Genomic DNA, 18453 nt, shown 5'->3' on the forward strand with positions numbered 1-18453 from the left:
AATTATGTTAACGTATATATTTTGATTCTGTAAAGCCGCCTTTGCAAACTAACAGCAATTTTTTTGTTCTTGGCTTTTTGGCATATTAAATACAGACTGTGTGCGTCATTTAGACGGATTATTTTGATTACGAATTTTACATAAAGTCAATGAGGCTGAAGCCCGTTCTTTTTTTTTCAATCCTCTAAGGGCCCGTTTATTAAAATCTGTTTTAGCTATTGTTTGAAAAACCCCAACTCATGGATAATACTGCACTCCTTGTATCCGAACACGTATTAAATTATCTGTTACAAAAAAAATTAAAAAAAGGAAAACAGCTGATGACTGATCAAAAGTAAATTTTATGATATTTTCTGGTTTTTGACTTGAATAACAGCAATAAACAGATAGGAAAGATGGCAGAAATTCAGACACTTATAGAAATGGGGTTCCCGAAGGAACGAGCGTGAGTAAAAGTACTTCAAAACTAAACTTCACTGTTGATAGGTTAAGATTAAGTGTTATTAATGTTGTTTTCCGGTTTTAGAGAAAAGGCACTTGCGGTAACTAATTATAAGGGGGTTGAACCGGCGATGGAGTGGCTGTTGGCCCATGCGGATGACCCTGCGATGGACGCGGGACATACTATTGGATCTAGCTCGAGCACCGAAGACGTAGGTATAACACAGCCCCAGTCTTCTTCCAGTAGCGAGACTGTACCTGAAGCGAAGTCTTTGAAGTGCGAAGATTGCGGCAAATTGTTCAAGAGTCAAGAGGAAGTTGAATATCACGCGGCCAAGACTAACCATAGCAACTTCTCCGAGTCGACAGAGGAAAAGAAACCACTGACTGAGGAAGAGAAGAAAGAGCAGTTAGCGCTGCTTGAGGAGCGGATGAAGCAGAAGAGAAAAGAACGCGAGGAGAGGGACAAGGTTTGTACAATTCTCTTAATCAAAAATTTTTTTCTTTATTTGGATATAGTTATGCGAACAAGAACCAACCCACACCTCAAATTAAATTGAGTTATGTATTTAGGTAGAACATCAGACATGTCCTTTACCCGCTCACAAAAGATTCTGGCAATATACCAAGCCAAAAAGGAGAAAATAAAAGTCCTTCAGGGTACCAACCCTAAATAAGTAACTTTTTAATAGCTAAAAAGAACCATGCTGCTTAACTTCATATACTTCTTGCGTAGTACACGTGACAAATTTTACAATCGGTTTCATTTTAAACTAAATTAGTTCTATTTTGTTTGTTGTAAATGTTGGACACTACATTACATACACTTATCACTGTATATACATATCATTATTTAAGTATTCTATACATATAACTGAACACAACACACTACATTATAGAAATATTTATGTAATTTATTTAAGTTTACTCGTATATTCGCGACACACACGTCCGGTACTCACTCAGTTTTAGGGCCCACTGAAAATCTGCGTCACAGCCTTTTCTCGGAGGTGACAATAGCTGAGTGGAATCCTGTTACATACTGCACAGCCGCGCACATGCCATTTAATCTAATTGTGTTAAATATTTAATATTTGCTTTGTTGTTGTGTATGATTTTATTTTTATTCCTTTATTCCTGTTAGTTTTATTTTTATTTTTTGTTTTAATGTAGGTTCATCTTTTTGTTTATCTTCAATAAATTACTGTGTATATTTTTGTTGTGGCGTAGTAATAAACGATTTCTATTCTATTCTATTCTATATAATGTATTATTTAAAATATGCTAAATGGATCCATGTCACATGTACTGAAGTACTGTAGACCTTTAGCGTTTTCATTACGAAAACTAGAACAGGGTTCTTGTTAACTAAATAAAAAGATACATAATGTTTTCTATTTATTGCTATATAATATAATAGTTTCTCTATAATATCATTCTCAATGCTACACATAACTCACGTTGTTTATCTCAAATAACTTACCTATTTATTTCTTCACACTGTTTTTACAAAAATCTAATTATCTTGAGTGACATTTTGTGGGTTGGTTCTAAGTTGCAACTATGTTCATATAAAGAGCTTTGTCACAAAAAAATATTATTTAGTAAAGGATTTTTCAACATTTCGCTTACGCCCTTTCTACAAAACACCAACTAATGATATATATCTTCATTCGCGTTAATACAGTGATATTTGGCTCTTCATTTCTCATCATCACATCACGCAAACTTACTTAATGAAATATATCTAGAGCGAAGCTGTAATTTTATTTATATATTTATAGCTTTTATACCAATTAACAAGAATGAACTTATAATCATCAAATGTCACATCAAACCAAAAATCATCTTCCCATGCAGTTTTCCTTTTCCCCCTCTCTTGGATACCATTCCATGGTATCTTTTGTCCATTTATAAATTTTTTAGTCTTTAAATTGTTTTTAATTGTTTTATTTTACTTCTCCTTTCAATTTTATTTTGAGCACACTTCTTTCCATACTATTCTGATAAACATCGAGTTTTTTGTAATGTTTTTAGTAAGTGACCATGACTGGCATCAGAGCGGAGGTGTAACACTATTTACTAATTATCAAAAGTTATACTTGTTAATATAATAATATAATTAAGTCATGTCCTAGTGTAGGTTATTATAAATATTAGTATTGAAAGATAAGCAGGTAGCAAAGCATGCCTATAGCAGAGCTAGAGACAATCAAAGTGTCAATATCGTTCAGTGCAGCAAGCTATAAGTTTTACATACACTTTAAATTTATTTCTTACTAGCTGTACCCAGTGTATTGCAACACCACTGAAAGACTATATCTTTTAACTCTGTAAAAGATGGCCTCATCGCTCATCTAACTGACGAGACCTATACCGCCCTGCTAAGCCGATAGGCACTATATCTGAGACACGCTCTTTTAGTTTTTTTTATGCCATTTAATAGCTATAATAATTTCGCATCTAATGGTATAATAGAAATAGTGCTATCTAACTTAAAAGATTTAAAAAACTACTAAGAAGTATTCTTATATCTCATTTTTTTCTTATTGCTAATACATTTGGCGGCTTTCTTTATAATCAAAATAGCGGTATCTCACAAAAAAGGTATAACGGCAAAATTTATGAATAATTGAGGTATAGGTATAATTTAGAGATTTATTTTTGAAGGTGCGAAAATACAATTTAAAAAAGAAAGTCAATTTCTCCAAACTTACTCCAATTGAGATAGCGCTTTTCGGCTTATCAGCGCAGTGTACCCAGCAGTGGTATCTAACATTTCAAAAACCATTGCAGATGTGGACTCAAGTGCTCATGAAAGTTTAATCTAAATCACATAAAATGGAATACATGTGGGACAGATATAACGAAAATAAATTTTTATATGCACACATATAAAGGCTAAAATGTGATTGTTTACAAGTCTCCAAATGCTATCTTCCTGATTCTTTCATCTTGAATATAATATCTGGTGTCAAGAAATAATTAAATTTTATATATGTCTTTTCAGGCTGAGGCACTAGAACGAGAGCGCCTACGCATAAAATCCGGTAAAGACATGCAAGATGCCCGCCAGAGACTACAAGAGCAGGAAATGAAGAAGCTAGTCGAACAACGTCGTCGAGAAAAGATTGAAGACCAGAAAGCTAGAGAGAGGGTCCGAGCACAGATTGAAGCAGATAAACAAGCTAGAAAGTACGTCCAAATTTATTAAACTTAATTTACTATATTTTTAATAGCTTAAATTAGAATTATGATGATCCCATACATACAACCACATAAAAAATACATTTTACTAAATGGATTTTCAAGAGCATTCAAAGACGTACAATAGTGTTATATAAAGCACACATAGCCCCGCACTAAGGAAACCCTGTATCGCAAGTAACATAGACACACATATAGAAAACCACAAATCAAACCCAAACTCACGAGAGAAACAGGTAGGTATTAGGCCATACAAATATATCTCCCTCCCGGGAATGGAACCCGGAAGCTCGGCATGGCAGACCAGCATAGTAATTTTTTGAAGAATTGAATTTTTGGAGAATTGTCATTCGGCCACGGAGGCAGTTATAATAATATATTTATATAATAATGCCTAAATTACCTGTTATGACTACATTTGACATGTTGGGATATTTTTTGCACTTAAATTTTGATCTTGTAATTTCAGACTAGCTGCATCAGGACAAACTGCACAGTTACAAGAGCCAATCCCCGCGCCCGTACATCCTACGTCCAATCCCGCATCAGCTCTCGCCTCCGCTGCTGCAAATAAAGCGCAATACGACCAGGCCCGCATCCAGCTACGATTGCCCGATGGAAAGGCATTGGCTCATACATTCAGTGCTAAGGAGCAATTGGCTGCTGTCAGGTATAGCACCACTAATCAAAGTGGATGGAGATAATCATTCTTCAAATACATTGAATTGTGCATGGTTAAATACCAATACTTTTTACTTTTAACTAATCAAATACAAATTAATTATTTAGTCGGCCCTTGTCATAAAAATACATAATTTGTAACCTATCAATAAAATAATCTCCCAATATCTCTGGGGCATACTGGATCACTTTAAGAGGGAGCATGCCAAAAAAGTTTTGACCTTGGCTCCGCCCAAATTTGTGAAACAAATGTATGCCTGAAGTTCGCGTGACATGCGACAGGAGATGTTGAATTTTGCGCATGAAAAGTACCAAATTCGTTTTAGCGGAATAACTCTAAAACTAAAGGGACTAAAAAAATCCGTAGTGACAGTTGTCGATCATGCATAAATATAATTAACTATCTAATTTTTGTCCTAATAACCTAGCATGTAGCATATCGAGGATAAATCGAAAAAATGTGATAATTATTATTATTGTTTTATGTTTCTGATTAATGTCTATAACTACTTGAATATATTTTTCAGACTGTATTTGCAAATGAACGCTCAAGAGTTCGCGCAACAAGATAGTTTCAAACTTATGACTACTTTCCCAAAGAAAATATTCACCAGCGAGGACTATGAGAAACCTTTGGAGCTATTGGGTAAGTTTCAGTTTGGTTATCTATTTTAGCCCACAATACTTTAATGAGCTTTGTGTTTGTTTTATCTTTCTCACAATGTGATAATTATGAGTAATAGAGAACAAGTTACTAAGCTGTACTCTGACCTAGAATCCAAGAGATTTTTGTAAACATAGGGGTTACTGCACCAAAAAAATACCTTCCAAATAGAAGTTTACTCAATTTGTCTAAAAACATAAGTTAAGGTTTATTTTCTAGCTAAAATCCATAGAAGGGAAAATTTGATTGATTTTGACGTATTTATTTTTGCGAAGTCAATTTTTTTGACAAATCTATAAAAAGATGAAGAAGCATTGGTAGAAAATATTTTACTCACTAGTAGCAGAAGTTCGAAACAATTTTTGGTTTTGGCAGCTTTTCGTCATTGTCTCTCGTCGTTACCTAATTCGAACGTGTTCTTTTTTCGCTGCGCGTATGCAATAGTGCATTGTTGACGTTTTTATGTCTTACCCTTTTATTATCTGTTATGTACAGTACGCGCGAGTTGAATGCAGAGCTAAGGAATGCGCTAGTGCTGTGCCCTAATTAGTAATAAGTGATAGTCATCTCGATAAATCACACCCAAACAAACTGGTATAACTGGTATAAATATTTTAAAAATATTTTAAATATCGTTAACATAATAATAAAACAAAATTTTAATTTTCACACATTTATACTTTATTTATTTCTTAAAAGGAGAAATAAAATCAACGAAATTTAATCGCCATCTGATTCTAAAATGACAGTCATGTCAGAATCGGTGTCACTCGCTCAATCACGAATCGAACTATAGTATCTTCACGTAATGTATCTCTTTGCCAATAATTTTCCTTTAAAATGATTACGTGATAATGAAAGCCACGCCAATCTTCCTCTGTAATCTGACCGAGTGCCAGCTCCGTAACCTCTTGTAGTCTTTTTAAGGATAAATCGGAATTCACATTGTGTCGTCTTACTACTTATCCTTTTTAATTTTGCCCATGCCAACTCAATTGGGTTGAGGTCGCACATATATGGCGGCAGTCTCACTACGACATGGCCATGACTCCTGATGAATTCGTCAATTTTGAAAGATTTTTCAGGTTTATGCAACTCAATCAAATGAAAGAGCTCATCCTTTGTCATTGTAAGTGACGCTTCCACATTATTTTTGTTTAACCATTCCAACATTACCGGTTTGGTGCAGGACTTCGTGGGGACTTTATTTTCTTGTACGCTATGATATGGTGCGTTGTCCATCACGAGGACGCTGTTCTGTGGCAGATTAGGGATCAACATTTCAGTGGTCCACTTTTCAAAATGTATACTATTCATTTGCCCGTATAATCACTGATGCAGTAACCAGCTTTAAAAAGTAACTTCGCGTTGCTTAAAAAGCCACCTCTCGATCCTGCGTGAACAAGAATGAGCCTGTTTGTGGAGCTGGTATCCGTCAACACTGCACCGATCTTTTCATTTCTCCAGCATTTTTTAAAAGTGAGGTTATTGTCAACCCACGTTTCATCTGAAAAGAAAATATTTGGATCGTCTTGTCTATATTTACGTATTTTTCTCAAATATATTGACCGAGCAAATACGACAGCTGGTCTTTCCACCAAAATACGACGTTTATTATAACACTTTAGCCATTTACATCCCATGTCTTTTAATAATTTTCTTAAACTTGTCACTCCTCATGGAAATTCAATTTTTTCTCTAATAGCTGCCAGACGTTTAGGACAAGTAGGGACATTTTTTTTTGTTAAATAGAATTCTATAGTTTGGTGTATTACACTTCTATCAAAATCATCGACGTTTAAATTTTTGCTTTTGTTATACAATCTCCCTTTTTTAGAAGGCGAACGAAGAGCTTTTTTTCTTTCTTTCTTTAGCTTCTTTTTTAATTCCAGCTAATGTTCTTTTAGATAGTCCAGTATAACCGCTCGCTCGACCGAAAGAATCGCTTAAGGGCAAGGTCAAAAAGTTATTCTGCCTTTCTTGAGTACACATATCCAGAACTTTTTTCGCCATTTCCCGTGCTTGACGATGAATAAAGACACGTTTTTTTATATCAGAACATAAAGGACTCCGATCAGTCATTTTTAAAAACAAAAATAACACGAGACGCCACTGGAGTACACTACCGATATGCGTATGATGGATATCAAAGACAGCACTACACTGAGGGCGTGCGAAGCGAGGCGTGCGGATGTCGAGGAGAGGCGCTACCTCCCCCCGCTACTCACGTCAGACCCCCGACTGCATTCAACTCGCGAGCGTACTGTACCTGTCACTTTGACAGTCACATATCATGACATTGCTTTGTTTACAAAAAATCTCTTTGATTCTAGGATAGAGTATAGGTACTTAATATTTGAAGCTGTTGCCAATGAACATTGTATACAGGCAAGTCGAGTAGAAAAACTGCCAAATGCACCACCTGTTATTGTACTACGTATTTGACGATTTTCTTTTTCTTTATAGGTCTGGTACCCTCTGCAGTAATTATAGTATCAAAGGGGCAGTAAAATATCTAAAACTCAATGCCAGTGTGAAGTTGATTCGACTAGGTGACTGATATGGGACTGGGCACAAACAGTCGTGAACATTATAATGGTACAATTAATTTTGTGTATGTATATGCTTTTCATTACTTGGGAAGTGAATAAAACAATTTCGAACTTTTTACATATTTATTGTTTATAGAAAATTGACTACCTTAGTGTAATAATTCGGTGTGCATGCCTATTTCAAGTAAATAAATATAATTTCTGTTATATAGTTATAGTTTTAAAATAAAGAGGATACTTAACGTTGTAGTAAATTAGCAAAATATATATCTATAAATAATTAGGTGATCTGTGTCTGGTATAGTGTTGGGTGCTGGGTCATGGAAAAATGTCCATTTTGAAAAAATCATATTTTTCAAAAAAAAAATAATATTTCTCCGGGTGTTTTTATCACTACACCACACCTTAGACCATATCTTTAGGCACTCTCATCACAAATTTTCCTTTGTATGTAATCATCAATGGTCGGAAAAAGATGTTCCATATATAATATAGATACATGGAGTGACATAGAGTTGTTAAAACCACCAAATATTAATTAATTACTTTCTCCGAAAGAAACACCTCTCCTTACTTTATTTGTGAAGATACATACATGGGTAGTGCCGTCAAAACTGGCACTTTTTGTCTCGTTTAAACATTCAGCAGTATTTTTTTAAAGTATTAAAATAATCTAGTGTGAATATTTTCCTTTTAAAATCCAACATTTCTGCTAGTGGTTCGAATTTATGAACTTCTGTTCTACTGTTTTTTAATTTAAATAAAATGTTTTTAGAGCGCAATCACGATATCCAAAAATTGCCCTTGTAAATATTTTATTTTCTTAAGTTCTACTACAAAATGTCACCGTTCCATCAAGGTGACCGTCAATATGCGTTATTTAAAGCTAGGGACAGGCGGAGAGTGACAATTCTCGTAACTTTTTTACTTACTATTCTGGTTAGAGGTCAGTTATATAGTACATTTTTTACATGGCACCATTAGAATTTCTTTAAAATCCAACTTGGACGTCTTAGGTCAGTAGTTTTGTCCTATGATGCAGGACAACCATTTTCGAAAATCCGGAATTCGAAACAGTAATTAATTAATATTTGGTGGTTTTAACAACTCTATTTCGCTCCTTGTAGCTACATCTATACAATATGTATTTATATATGTGGAACACCTTTTTCCGACCATTGGTACTCATATTATTATATAACCATGCTATTTATCACTTGTCACAAATCAAAGAAGAACGTTGCTAGTTCAGTAAAAAAAAACGTTAGTTCAGTAAAAACAAAGTTTCTTTGAGTCATAATTTTTTAAAATTATACCAGCTATCTTTGACCCTTATAATTATTTTAAAAAAAGTACTAAGTACACTGGGCAAGTTTATTTTATGAATAGTTTTAAATACAATTTCTTCATACCTGATTCAATTCATTATACTCATATATACATGGTCAAGAGCATGACATGCTTGACACTTAAGACTTAAATACAACTCTATGCCGCTAACGATAACGGTCCCAAGTCCAAACTGTCAAGCTAGACTGTACCTATAATAGTATGGAAACTTTATTCTTGCAAATTAGTAGTAGGTATAGAATGAAACAGGTTTTGCATTACAGTATTTGCTGTGTCACTTCCTACATTAGCACATTACAAGAGCGTGATTGGCGCAAGAAGCGACATGGCGAGAATAGCAATATGTCGCGCTTCTATACAGTTCGCATATCGCTCAAGGCTCGCCCCATCGTACTAGCGCTGCAGATTATCCCTTTTTCAAATACCCTCACTCGCTACGCCACCGATAGACTTCTAACAGAAAACGCTTAGTGACAAAGGGTCGTATTCTAGAACTCTACTCAATGCTTAAGTCAGAACTTGAGTATGATTCAAAGTACTAGAAATCATACTCAAGTCCCTGCCATTAGGGTCGTATTTCCAGTGGTTGTGTTGCCAGTGCAATCCTGACTTGAGCATTGAATAGAGTTCTAGAATACGACCCTAAGATCATAATATTATAATAATCTGTCATAATATAATAATAAATGTACACCAAATATATAAAAGTATATTGATTATTTCAATTACATTTTATTTCGCGTGTGACACATTTCGACAAAAACTGTTCATTTATTATTTCTGAGAACAACGATTGCGTTCAATAACACTAACATTCCAAAAAAACACTTGCGATTCATATAAATAAGACACGCCAATTTATATATTTTATTTATTATTGACAATTTCTGTGGAAGCGTAATGTCATAAACATCGTTCGAGGTAAATAACTGCCTCCTCATAATTTTTTTGTGCTAAATTAAAAAAGTTAGGTAATGCTATATTTAAAGCACTTCCTGTTCCTTCAATAGAATTCTTAATATAGAAAACATGCGTACAAATTTAATGTTAATAAATAAACATAAAAAAACATCTCAAGATAGTGGTTTAATGCCTACAAATAGAATAGTTTCGTAGAAATTATTAATATATAGCTCTCCCAAAAAAGTAACAGTCAACATCATACTGGCCTTGACGCTTTGGACTTTTCATAACTGGTATAAAATGGAATTTAAGCGTTAACTGTTAAGGGAGCGTATATACAGACACGAGAAAAATTAAATTAACTTATTAAAACAACAACAAAAAATGGATACACAAATTACAGTTAGGCTGGTTCTAAGTGTCTGATAACACCGCTTATGTTTAGTGCAGAAATACCTACTAATAATAGACTCCAATCTGACCACTAGGGTCAGCGTACCTTGCACTCTAAAATCAGCATAACTTATAATGGAAGTATATTAAATTATATATATTAATATTAAATTATGACTAACTTTAGCAAAAGGTGTAAAATTAATCAATACTTTTTTTTAATTGACTAAGATTAAGATTTATGAATGAAATGACTAAAATTGTTAGCAACGTCTATACGTCATGGCAGGCATCATATTTTTTTACAAAATCTTTGCTTATTTTACAGCAATATATAATTATTATTATAGTATAACATTATTTTTTATATAGCATAATTGTTATGTTAAAAAGTCGTTACAAGTAGGTCTTGCTTTAGGAAATCTCCAGTTTCCGAAAGCACCCATCTTGCCTGTTCCTGCCGCCAAGCAGTAATGTTAGCATTACTGTTCCGGTTTTGAAGGACGCTGGTGAAATTACAGGCACATGGGACATGTCAACTTATGTCTCAGGGTGACAGTGGCTGTGCCCCTCAGATCTTTGCGATTTAAAGCTCTGAATGGCACTGCAACTGTCATGGACAAGCGTGTAGCTTACCACCAGGCGCACGACTTGTTCGTTAAGTCACTTGATAGAATAAAAAAAGCAAGCCCTAAATATATGCAGTGAAAGGAATTTGGTACAAAACTGTTTAGGTGCGTCCACCGCGAAAGCCTTGGTTTGAGGACAGCCCATTTTTTAGAAATGCATCGGTCTTGGCTTTTAGACTTCGTGTTGGCGACCTTCCCTTAAATAAGTTCTATCATGTAATAAAAACAACGGAATCTCTTTGCAAATTTTGTAACAAACTAGAAGATATGCTGCATGTGATGGAATCTGACCATTATGTGGCTATAACAAATCAATTTCAATTAGGGAATATTTGGCAGGTTGGGGAGTTAAAAGTTGTGTTGGGTGACCTGTTGGTCAAGAGGGCTAAAACTCTGTACTCGTATGTGAGGTCTTGCCTCTCACTAAGAGGTGACAGGATAGAGTAGAATAATCTACAGTGATTGACATCACAACCCAATATTGACACCGAAGTCTTACAGGCTTTATTTAAAAAAAAAGAAATACTCCGAAAATCCCGGTACCGGCTAAGTGCAAGCAATCCCAGTAAAGATATTATAGGTTCCTGGTACACTCGGTTGTAGCAAGGAACGTACATACCGAGCTGCGAGTAATAAACACCACCCATTTGCATGAACGAACCGAGAAAAACGCGCGTGTTGCTTTCCTGTTTTGTGATCATTTACAACGCATCATATGAAGTACTACATATATTAAAAAAGTAAGTACCAATGTGAATTCCGTAAATTTCATTGATTTCCTTACAATGCTACTGAATGTATTTACATTTATAGTCCTGAGTTATAATGATTTGCAATGGCCGTTGAAGAGGCTCTGGCTTCGATGATATATCATACCTTTGGCGACACTTTCTTCGTGCCAAATACAAAAGCGCAAAATGTAAAAATATGCATTGAAATATAAAAACAAACAACATAATAAGAAGTACGCATCACAATGTTGCTTTAACTTCAGAATCAGATCCTCATAGCAAAGTATTTTTTAGTTATAGGATTTAGGAACCATACCAGTACCATACAGTACCAAGCTAATCCCAGCACCGGGAATCGAAATTTTAAGAACCAGACTAATTCTGTAATCACTAGTTATGTTCACAAAAAAAAATAACTTTACTCTTGAAAACATAGAAATTGAATTTTGCATAAATATATATTATAATATTAAATATACTCTATTTTTCTGGATTATCTTTTAGTTTAGGAACTAGTTTCTTTTCATTTTGTACCTACTGATTAAAAGGCACAGATATTGAAAAAATGTTTCTTATAATGTAATTAATAAGTATGACATCAACTTTAATGTTACATTATTGAACAATTTGACACTTATAAGGGGTTTTTCAACAAGAACTTTGTTTTGTAAATCAAATAAAACAATAAATTTAGATGACAATGATTAAAATTTTTATTGTATTAAAAAAGTAAGGTTTTTCAATTATAAATGAAAAATGATATCTGATAAATATCCACAACGACCACAGTTACAGATGTCGATTTTTTCATCAAAGTTTTTAATCACTTTTTGACAAAATGGTGGGTCTATTTCGTTAATCACTTCACGAATTTTGAGGCTGCAATCGATTCGATTGGCTCCGTATAGACTGTCTTTAACATAACCCCATAAAAATAATCCAGCGGTGTTAAATTACATGATTGAGCTGGCCACTTAACGGCTGAATTTCGTGAAATTATCCGATCGGGAAATTTGGTTTGCAATAATAATTCATTGTTTCAGTGGCTGTGTGACTTGTGGCACCGTCTTGTTGAAACCACATGTTAGTGATATCCATATCGTAAATAATTGAGTTGTTAACAACTCTTGATAGCGTAATCCATTGACCGTAAGCGCATTTCCAGCCGAATTTTCGAAAAAAAAAACGGTCCAATGCCAACGGCACACGAAATAGACCCACCGTTTTGTCAAAGTGATTAAAAACTTTGATGAAAGAATCGATATCTGGAACTGTGGTCATGGTGAACATTTATCAGATATCATTTTTCATTAATAATTGCCAAACTTCACTTTTTTTAATACAATAAAAATTTGAATGATTGTCATCTAAATTTATTGTTTTATTTTTACCGACTTCAAAAAAGGAGGAGGTTCTCAATTCGACTGTATGTTTTTTTTTATGTATGTTACGCGTTAACTCTGGTATTTGTAAACCGATTTTCATGATTCTTTTTTTGTTGGAAAGGGGGTACTTCCATAGTGGTCCCATTTCATTTTGAAGGAAATCATCCACCTCTAAGGGTGGCTGTTCACGCATGAAGATTCATTTTTATAAATAGCGCCTAAAATTTCTTAAGGAGCAATTATTTTAATGGTTGATTTTTCCTATTATTTTATTTATTATTAGTTCTATTTCTCCAATTCAAAGTGTGTTTCTCTCAATATTCTTTGGGTAGTGAGAACCGATTTTTATTACCTCCAGTGTCAAGTCCTGTATAGTGGCGAATTTAAGGATATTTCAATAAAACTTAGCAAATAGAAGGAATTCCACGTACTTTTGAGGTCGGTTTTTTAGTACTCTGTACTGAGATTATGATTTACAAAGTTCTTGTTGAAAAACCCTATACTTATCTTAAGTAGTCTAAAATGTGAACCATTGTAACCAACTGATTAGCAAGTAAAATTGCACATACAAATCGTTGTTATTGTGTTGAAAAGCATCTTCAGACTTTGGATAAAGTATTGGTTCATCAATAATGCAATTTGTAAGCACTTTGGTATGAAACCCATTCATATACGCAATAGTTTGTGTTCGCATGTTCATTACTCCATCACAGTCTTTCAACTCAAGATTCTTATCTAAGCAAAACCGAATTTCAGAAAGCCAATTTTTACCATGTTCCCTCCGGCATTCTATCATTGGAGTGACTTTATAATGCATGCTGATTATGTTGAATAGGTCTTTGACTAAGTATTTTTTGTCATTAGATGGGTATACCTGGCGACTTTCCAATGTAGTTTGTATGTTGTATCTCTTAAACCATTCTAGACCTTTACTGAAATATTTTAATTCAGAGTTGAAAGCATCTAGTACTGCTGCGCACGTTCCATGTTTCAACCACTCATGGGCCCAGAGGGCATAAGTTGATGTTTCTGGGAAAACAATTATTATATTAGCACAATAGAATTTGTAACATGAGGATTAGATAGGTTAGATTGTACTTATTAATAACTTTTTTATGCTTGTATGTTACTGTAAATACCAGTCTGTGTGAGTTGAATCAGATTTCATAACAAATTTCATACAAGATATTTGTGACTACTTAAAATTTTTACCTGACATTCAAAAAATAAAACCTTTTTATTTGGTATGGCTTCACAAATTGCAGTAATGTAATAATAATGTATCAAATCAAGTATATGGTGGATAGTATATGGTGTCATGTATCGATGATTCGGAGTCCCAAGTTACATCACAGTGACATATCGCAGTAAGTGTAAATAAATAATTTGTGTTTTATAATATTGTTATATTATATTGTAATAATATGTTAGTCCTTAAGGTATAAATAAAAAAAAAACTTTTTGCTTATGATGTTACATGATAACACAATAATAAATAATCTATTCATGGACAGTCAAGCTATACACTTTAATTTGATATCACCTCCAGTGCAACAAAACAAGATCCGCCAATGTGTAGCTTAATCTGCTGCTGTCTGTACCTATATCTGTCCTTAAGAGTTAATTGATAAACAGACTTAAACACCCCATTCACTACCTACATGGAAGTTCACCGCGCAGTTAGGAGTCTGCTCATACATTCATTGACAACATTCATAAACATGCATTAAGCGGCAGACAGCTAGGTGTACTGCAATGCAGCATAATGAATGCTCCCTTATACTAATGTTTCTCTGTCGGTCGTTAATGCAAGGTACCAGCTTTACTAATGGAGTCGACCTCCATCATTTTTACAAGACTACCTACATAGTAATTTTCACTTGACAAATCATTGAATTTTTTGATGGGGCCGTAATATTTAAAGGAAGAATGTATGTCCTATCTATCACCTACAATGTAGGCCCTACATTATTGTAGTTAATAGAATTAGCGTCAGTTCCTCTTACCACTTTCAATATTCTTCCAATTCGAATTTAATTCCTTCTCTATAGGTTGAATGAGATTAGGATCAAAATGCCAAGTTTTATTACAAAAAGAAGGGCCCATAGTATGCAGCTTGGTGGGCCAAATCCCGTGTATGGTCCAAGCATTGGGATTGTCTGGCATTGAGCACTTGTGGTTAGAGTCATGGTCCTTCCACTCTCTGCATACTGTTACAGGCCATTGCTGAGTGAAAATTAACAAGTCCCAATCCGGTTCATTCAATTCAGGCAAAAATTTGAAAGGGCTAACTGTCGATCTTAAAGGGACTGCATAGCCAATACTTAAAAAGAAAACACTCGATTAATAAATTACACATCATACCTGCATATTGTAGAATCAAATAAGTAACAAATCGACTTTAGACCATATTTATAACATAAAATATGGGTACATAGAAACTATTGTTGACAAAGTGAAGTTACAATTAAAAGCAACTTTCAGATGATCAATTAAACTTACCTTATGATGAAAACTGAAATTGATAACGCTAAATAATGGCACCGCATTCTGCTCCACTTACGAAACAGATTTTGTCTTTAATTCCACTCTAATGTGACAAATTCTGTAGCTTTTGAACACTTACACAGTGCAAATTATTACTTTATTTTTTTTTTCATCCTCTAGGGTGCAAACGCAAATTGCAAATGGCAAAACAAAGTAAGTAAATCTCAATCTATGAAAGTAAATTTACCAATTTACCAACAACGAATCGCAAATTCGCCAGAACAGTCAGTCACGATTTTATTGCACAATTTGTGTATGTTCATATAGTAAGAAAGAGACAGCATTATTCAATAAATACAAACTTTGTACAACAGATGGCACTGTAGAACTTTTCACAGACTACAATCAGTCTCAAAAATGTATATTATTAAGTACGTACAAACACAAACGAATACTTTGGATTGCAAAGTATACTCGAAGATCCTGTGATTTAGACAATTGTTCTCCCAGAAGGAGTCGTGGTGGGTAAAAATGATGTACGGGAGTCGTAGTCGGATGAGTCCGGTGAATACCAGAAAAATCCGAAACCTTCAAAAAATGGACTGCATCAGGTGGGGCCTGGGCTGCGCGGCCAACCTATAACACCTACCGGCAAAGTCGTCAAACTAAATATGGCCGCCACCCTGGGCAGTTTCTACCGGAAGTGAAAAAAATTCGAAATTCGAAGAAACAAGATGGCCGCCATACAAATGGCGGAGCCTTAGCTCGGCGAGTATTAGAGATGGGCGGGGGGTCCTCGACCAAATGTCATGGAGGGCGGCAGGAGCCAACTGCCGGTGACAAAAATTTTTCAAAATAGCCGCCTCAAAAAAAAAGTCCCAAAAAAAAAGTCGTCTGATGCGGCTGAAATTTGGCATCCGGCCGTGTATGGAAGCCCATAATACGAATATGCGGTCGAAATTTTGATTTCGCATTTTCCAAGAGGGCCGCCATACATGTGAATTTTCTGCCCTTTGGCGTCGTTTTTCTCCCAGAAAAAGGGCGGGTGGGTAAAAATGACGTAGGAGAATTATGGTCGGACGGGTTTGATGAGTATCAGAAGGTAACGTAATCTTCGGAAAGTGCTCCGCATCAGGTCGGACCCCAACTGCCCGGCCAAAATATGCGTCTTGGCTCAAAATCTCCAAACAAATGATTATTCACACCCTGGGCCGTTTCTACGGGGAGTGAAAAAAATTCAAAATCCAGAAAACAAAATGACCGCCATACAAGTTTCGGCGACCAGTATCTCGGAAACTGTTGGAGATAGGTAGATCAACATGGCCGCCACACATTTTCTACCGTTAACTATGTTTCGAGGCCCATATCTCGGCGAATATTGGAGATAGATGGGAGGCGCTCGAACAAATGTCGTACAGAATAGTACGAGCTGACTGCAGGTAAGAAAAATTTTCAAGATAGCGGACTCAAAATTTCATTTTATTTTTCTTTTTTTTTTTGAAAATTTTCCAAGATGGCCGCCATACAAGTGAATTTTCGGCTTTTTGACCAGCATTTTACTTCCAAAAGAAGAGCGAGTGTGTCAGAGTGATGTATACGAATAATGGTTGGGTGAATTTCGTTATTATCAGAAAGTATCAATACCTTCGAAAAGTGCTCCGCATCAGGTAGGACCCCAGCTGCCTGGTAATAGTATACGTCTTGGCCCCAAGGTCTCCAAATGTTGGTCCACACCCTGGGCAGTTTTTACCAATAGTGAAAAATATTCGAAATTCGCAAAACAAAATGGCCGCCATATAAATTTCGGGGGACTATATCTCCGTAACTATTAGAGATAGGTAAGTTATGTTCAAACTAATATCGTAGAGGGCGGTAGGGGCTAACTGGCTGACTGAAAATTTCAACAGGCTGTTGAAATATTTTTTCAAAATGGCCGATTCAAGATGGACTCCATAAAAAAATAACTACTTAATCTTCGCAACTATTGATGATATACGAGTAGTATATAAGGATACGATTTGACGCTATTATACCAAATACCTGGATCCCTCCTACCCAAATATACCTGACTAAAAAATCACTAATGAAAGCAAAGCATTCACCAACCGACAGACGAAGTCTTTCCTATATTTAAAGTCACAAGCCTCACAAATAGCTCTCGCGGGCCGCTTTAGTGGCCCAGCGTAACATGCAACATCCAAGTCGACCTGGTCTTCTTGATAAACGGCCCGGTCAAAGCGTCAGAGATGGGTATATGGCTTTCAAACAAAACTTGTCAAGGACGCTGGTCAGGTTCTACCGGGATCAAAATTTTTCCAATATGGTGAATTCAAGATGGCCACCATACAAAATTGACTTTACTGAATCTTCGCAGCTGTCAATGATATACGACTGATCTGTTCTGAGATATTTAAGGATACAACGTGACGAAAACATACCAACTACCCCTACATGTAACTCAACTGGAGCAGTCAATAACCGTGCTCCCTCCCATCCAAACTCAACCAAAGAGGATTCTCTACTGAAATATGAAGTCCAACTCCCAATCAGTCACAAGTCCCAAAAAAAGCCCTCGCGGGCCGGCGCAACGCGCGCCATCTAGTTGTATATATAAAGCTACAAATCCTGACTCACTTAGAAAAATAGAACGCATACTTCCCGATATGGTGGAAAAAAGATATTTATAGCGTTGTACGCGGATAGGCTCCAAGGCAGAGAATCAAATATGAGAAAGCCTGATTGTGGAAAATGTAAACGAGTGATCAACGGTCTGCAAAAACTATAATACATTGTACACCTTGGTCAGTTTCTGCGGAAAATTAAAGTATGTTCGAAATTCAAATAAATTTCGTCTTTAGGAGTTCTTAATCATAATTTGGGGTCAAACGTTTTTTTTGCCATTTTTTAATATGGCTGCCATACAAGTATTATTTCCGTTAAAAATAGCTGCCGAAAGAGACTCGCTCTGTTTGTTTTATCGAGGCCTCTAGAAGTGCCATATAATAATTTGTGCTCAAAATTGGTTTTTCG

The 18453-nt window shown here is 35.3% G+C and overlaps 2 protein-coding genes across 2 annotated transcripts; one reads left to right on the top strand and one right to left on the bottom strand.

The window, feature by feature from the left end:
• The first annotated feature begins 301 nt into the window (after positions 1-301).
• On the top strand, positions 302-7655 carry LOC113226866 (UBX domain-containing protein 1). The gene is made up of 6 exons (XM_026459653.1): positions 302-445; positions 527-911; positions 3452-3636; positions 4118-4318; positions 4857-4975; positions 7460-7655. The coding sequence occupies exons 1-6, from the start codon at positions 396-398 to the stop codon at positions 7501-7503; spliced, it is 984 nt and encodes a 327-aa protein (XP_026315438.1). The 5' UTR covers positions 302-395; the 3' UTR covers positions 7504-7655.
• A 5719-nt stretch (positions 7656-13374) lies between these two features.
• Positions 13375-15551, bottom strand: LOC113226849 (ribonuclease Oy). The gene is made up of 3 exons (XM_026459627.1): positions 15439-15551; positions 14943-15259; positions 13375-13965 (listed from the first exon to the last, which is right to left on the bottom strand). Exons 1-3 carry the CDS (start codon positions 15483-15485, stop codon positions 13454-13456), a joined length of 876 nt encoding a protein of 291 aa, XP_026315412.1. The 5' UTR covers positions 15486-15551; the 3' UTR covers positions 13375-13453.
• Between the last annotated feature and the right edge of the window lie 2902 nt (positions 15552-18453).

The sequence above is a fragment of the Hyposmocoma kahamanoa genome, unplaced genomic scaffold, assembly GCF_003589595.1.
Source record: "Hyposmocoma kahamanoa isolate Upper Pololo Valley unplaced genomic scaffold, ASM358959v1 202, whole genome shotgun sequence".
NCBI lineage: Eukaryota > Metazoa > Arthropoda > Insecta > Lepidoptera > Cosmopterigidae > Hyposmocoma > Hyposmocoma kahamanoa.

Bases quoted from the DNA above. Each gene is read 5' to 3' on its own strand.
- LOC113226849 (XM_026459627.1), bottom strand. From the start codon at position 15,485: ATGCGGTGCCATTATTTAGCGTTATCAATTTCAGTTTTCATCATAAG. The intron at 15,260-15,438 runs GTAAGTTTAATT...TTTCTTTTTAAG, and splicing joins ATTTCAGTTTTCATCATAAG to TATTGGCTATGCAGTCCCTT. The intron at 13,966-14,942 runs GTAAGAGGAACT...TTGTTTTCCCAG, and splicing joins TTGGAAGAATATTGAAAGTG to AAACATCAACTTATGCCCTC.
- LOC113226866 (XM_026459653.1), top strand. From the start codon at position 396: ATGGCAGAAATTCAGACACTTATAGAAATGGGGTTCCCGAAGGAACGA. The intron at 912-3,451 runs GTTTGTACAATT...ATGTCTTTTCAG, and splicing joins AACGCGAGGAGAGGGACAAG to GCTGAGGCACTAGAACGAGA. The intron at 4,319-4,856 runs GTATAGCACCAC...TATATTTTTCAG, and splicing joins GAGCAATTGGCTGCTGTCAG to ACTGTATTTGCAAATGAACG.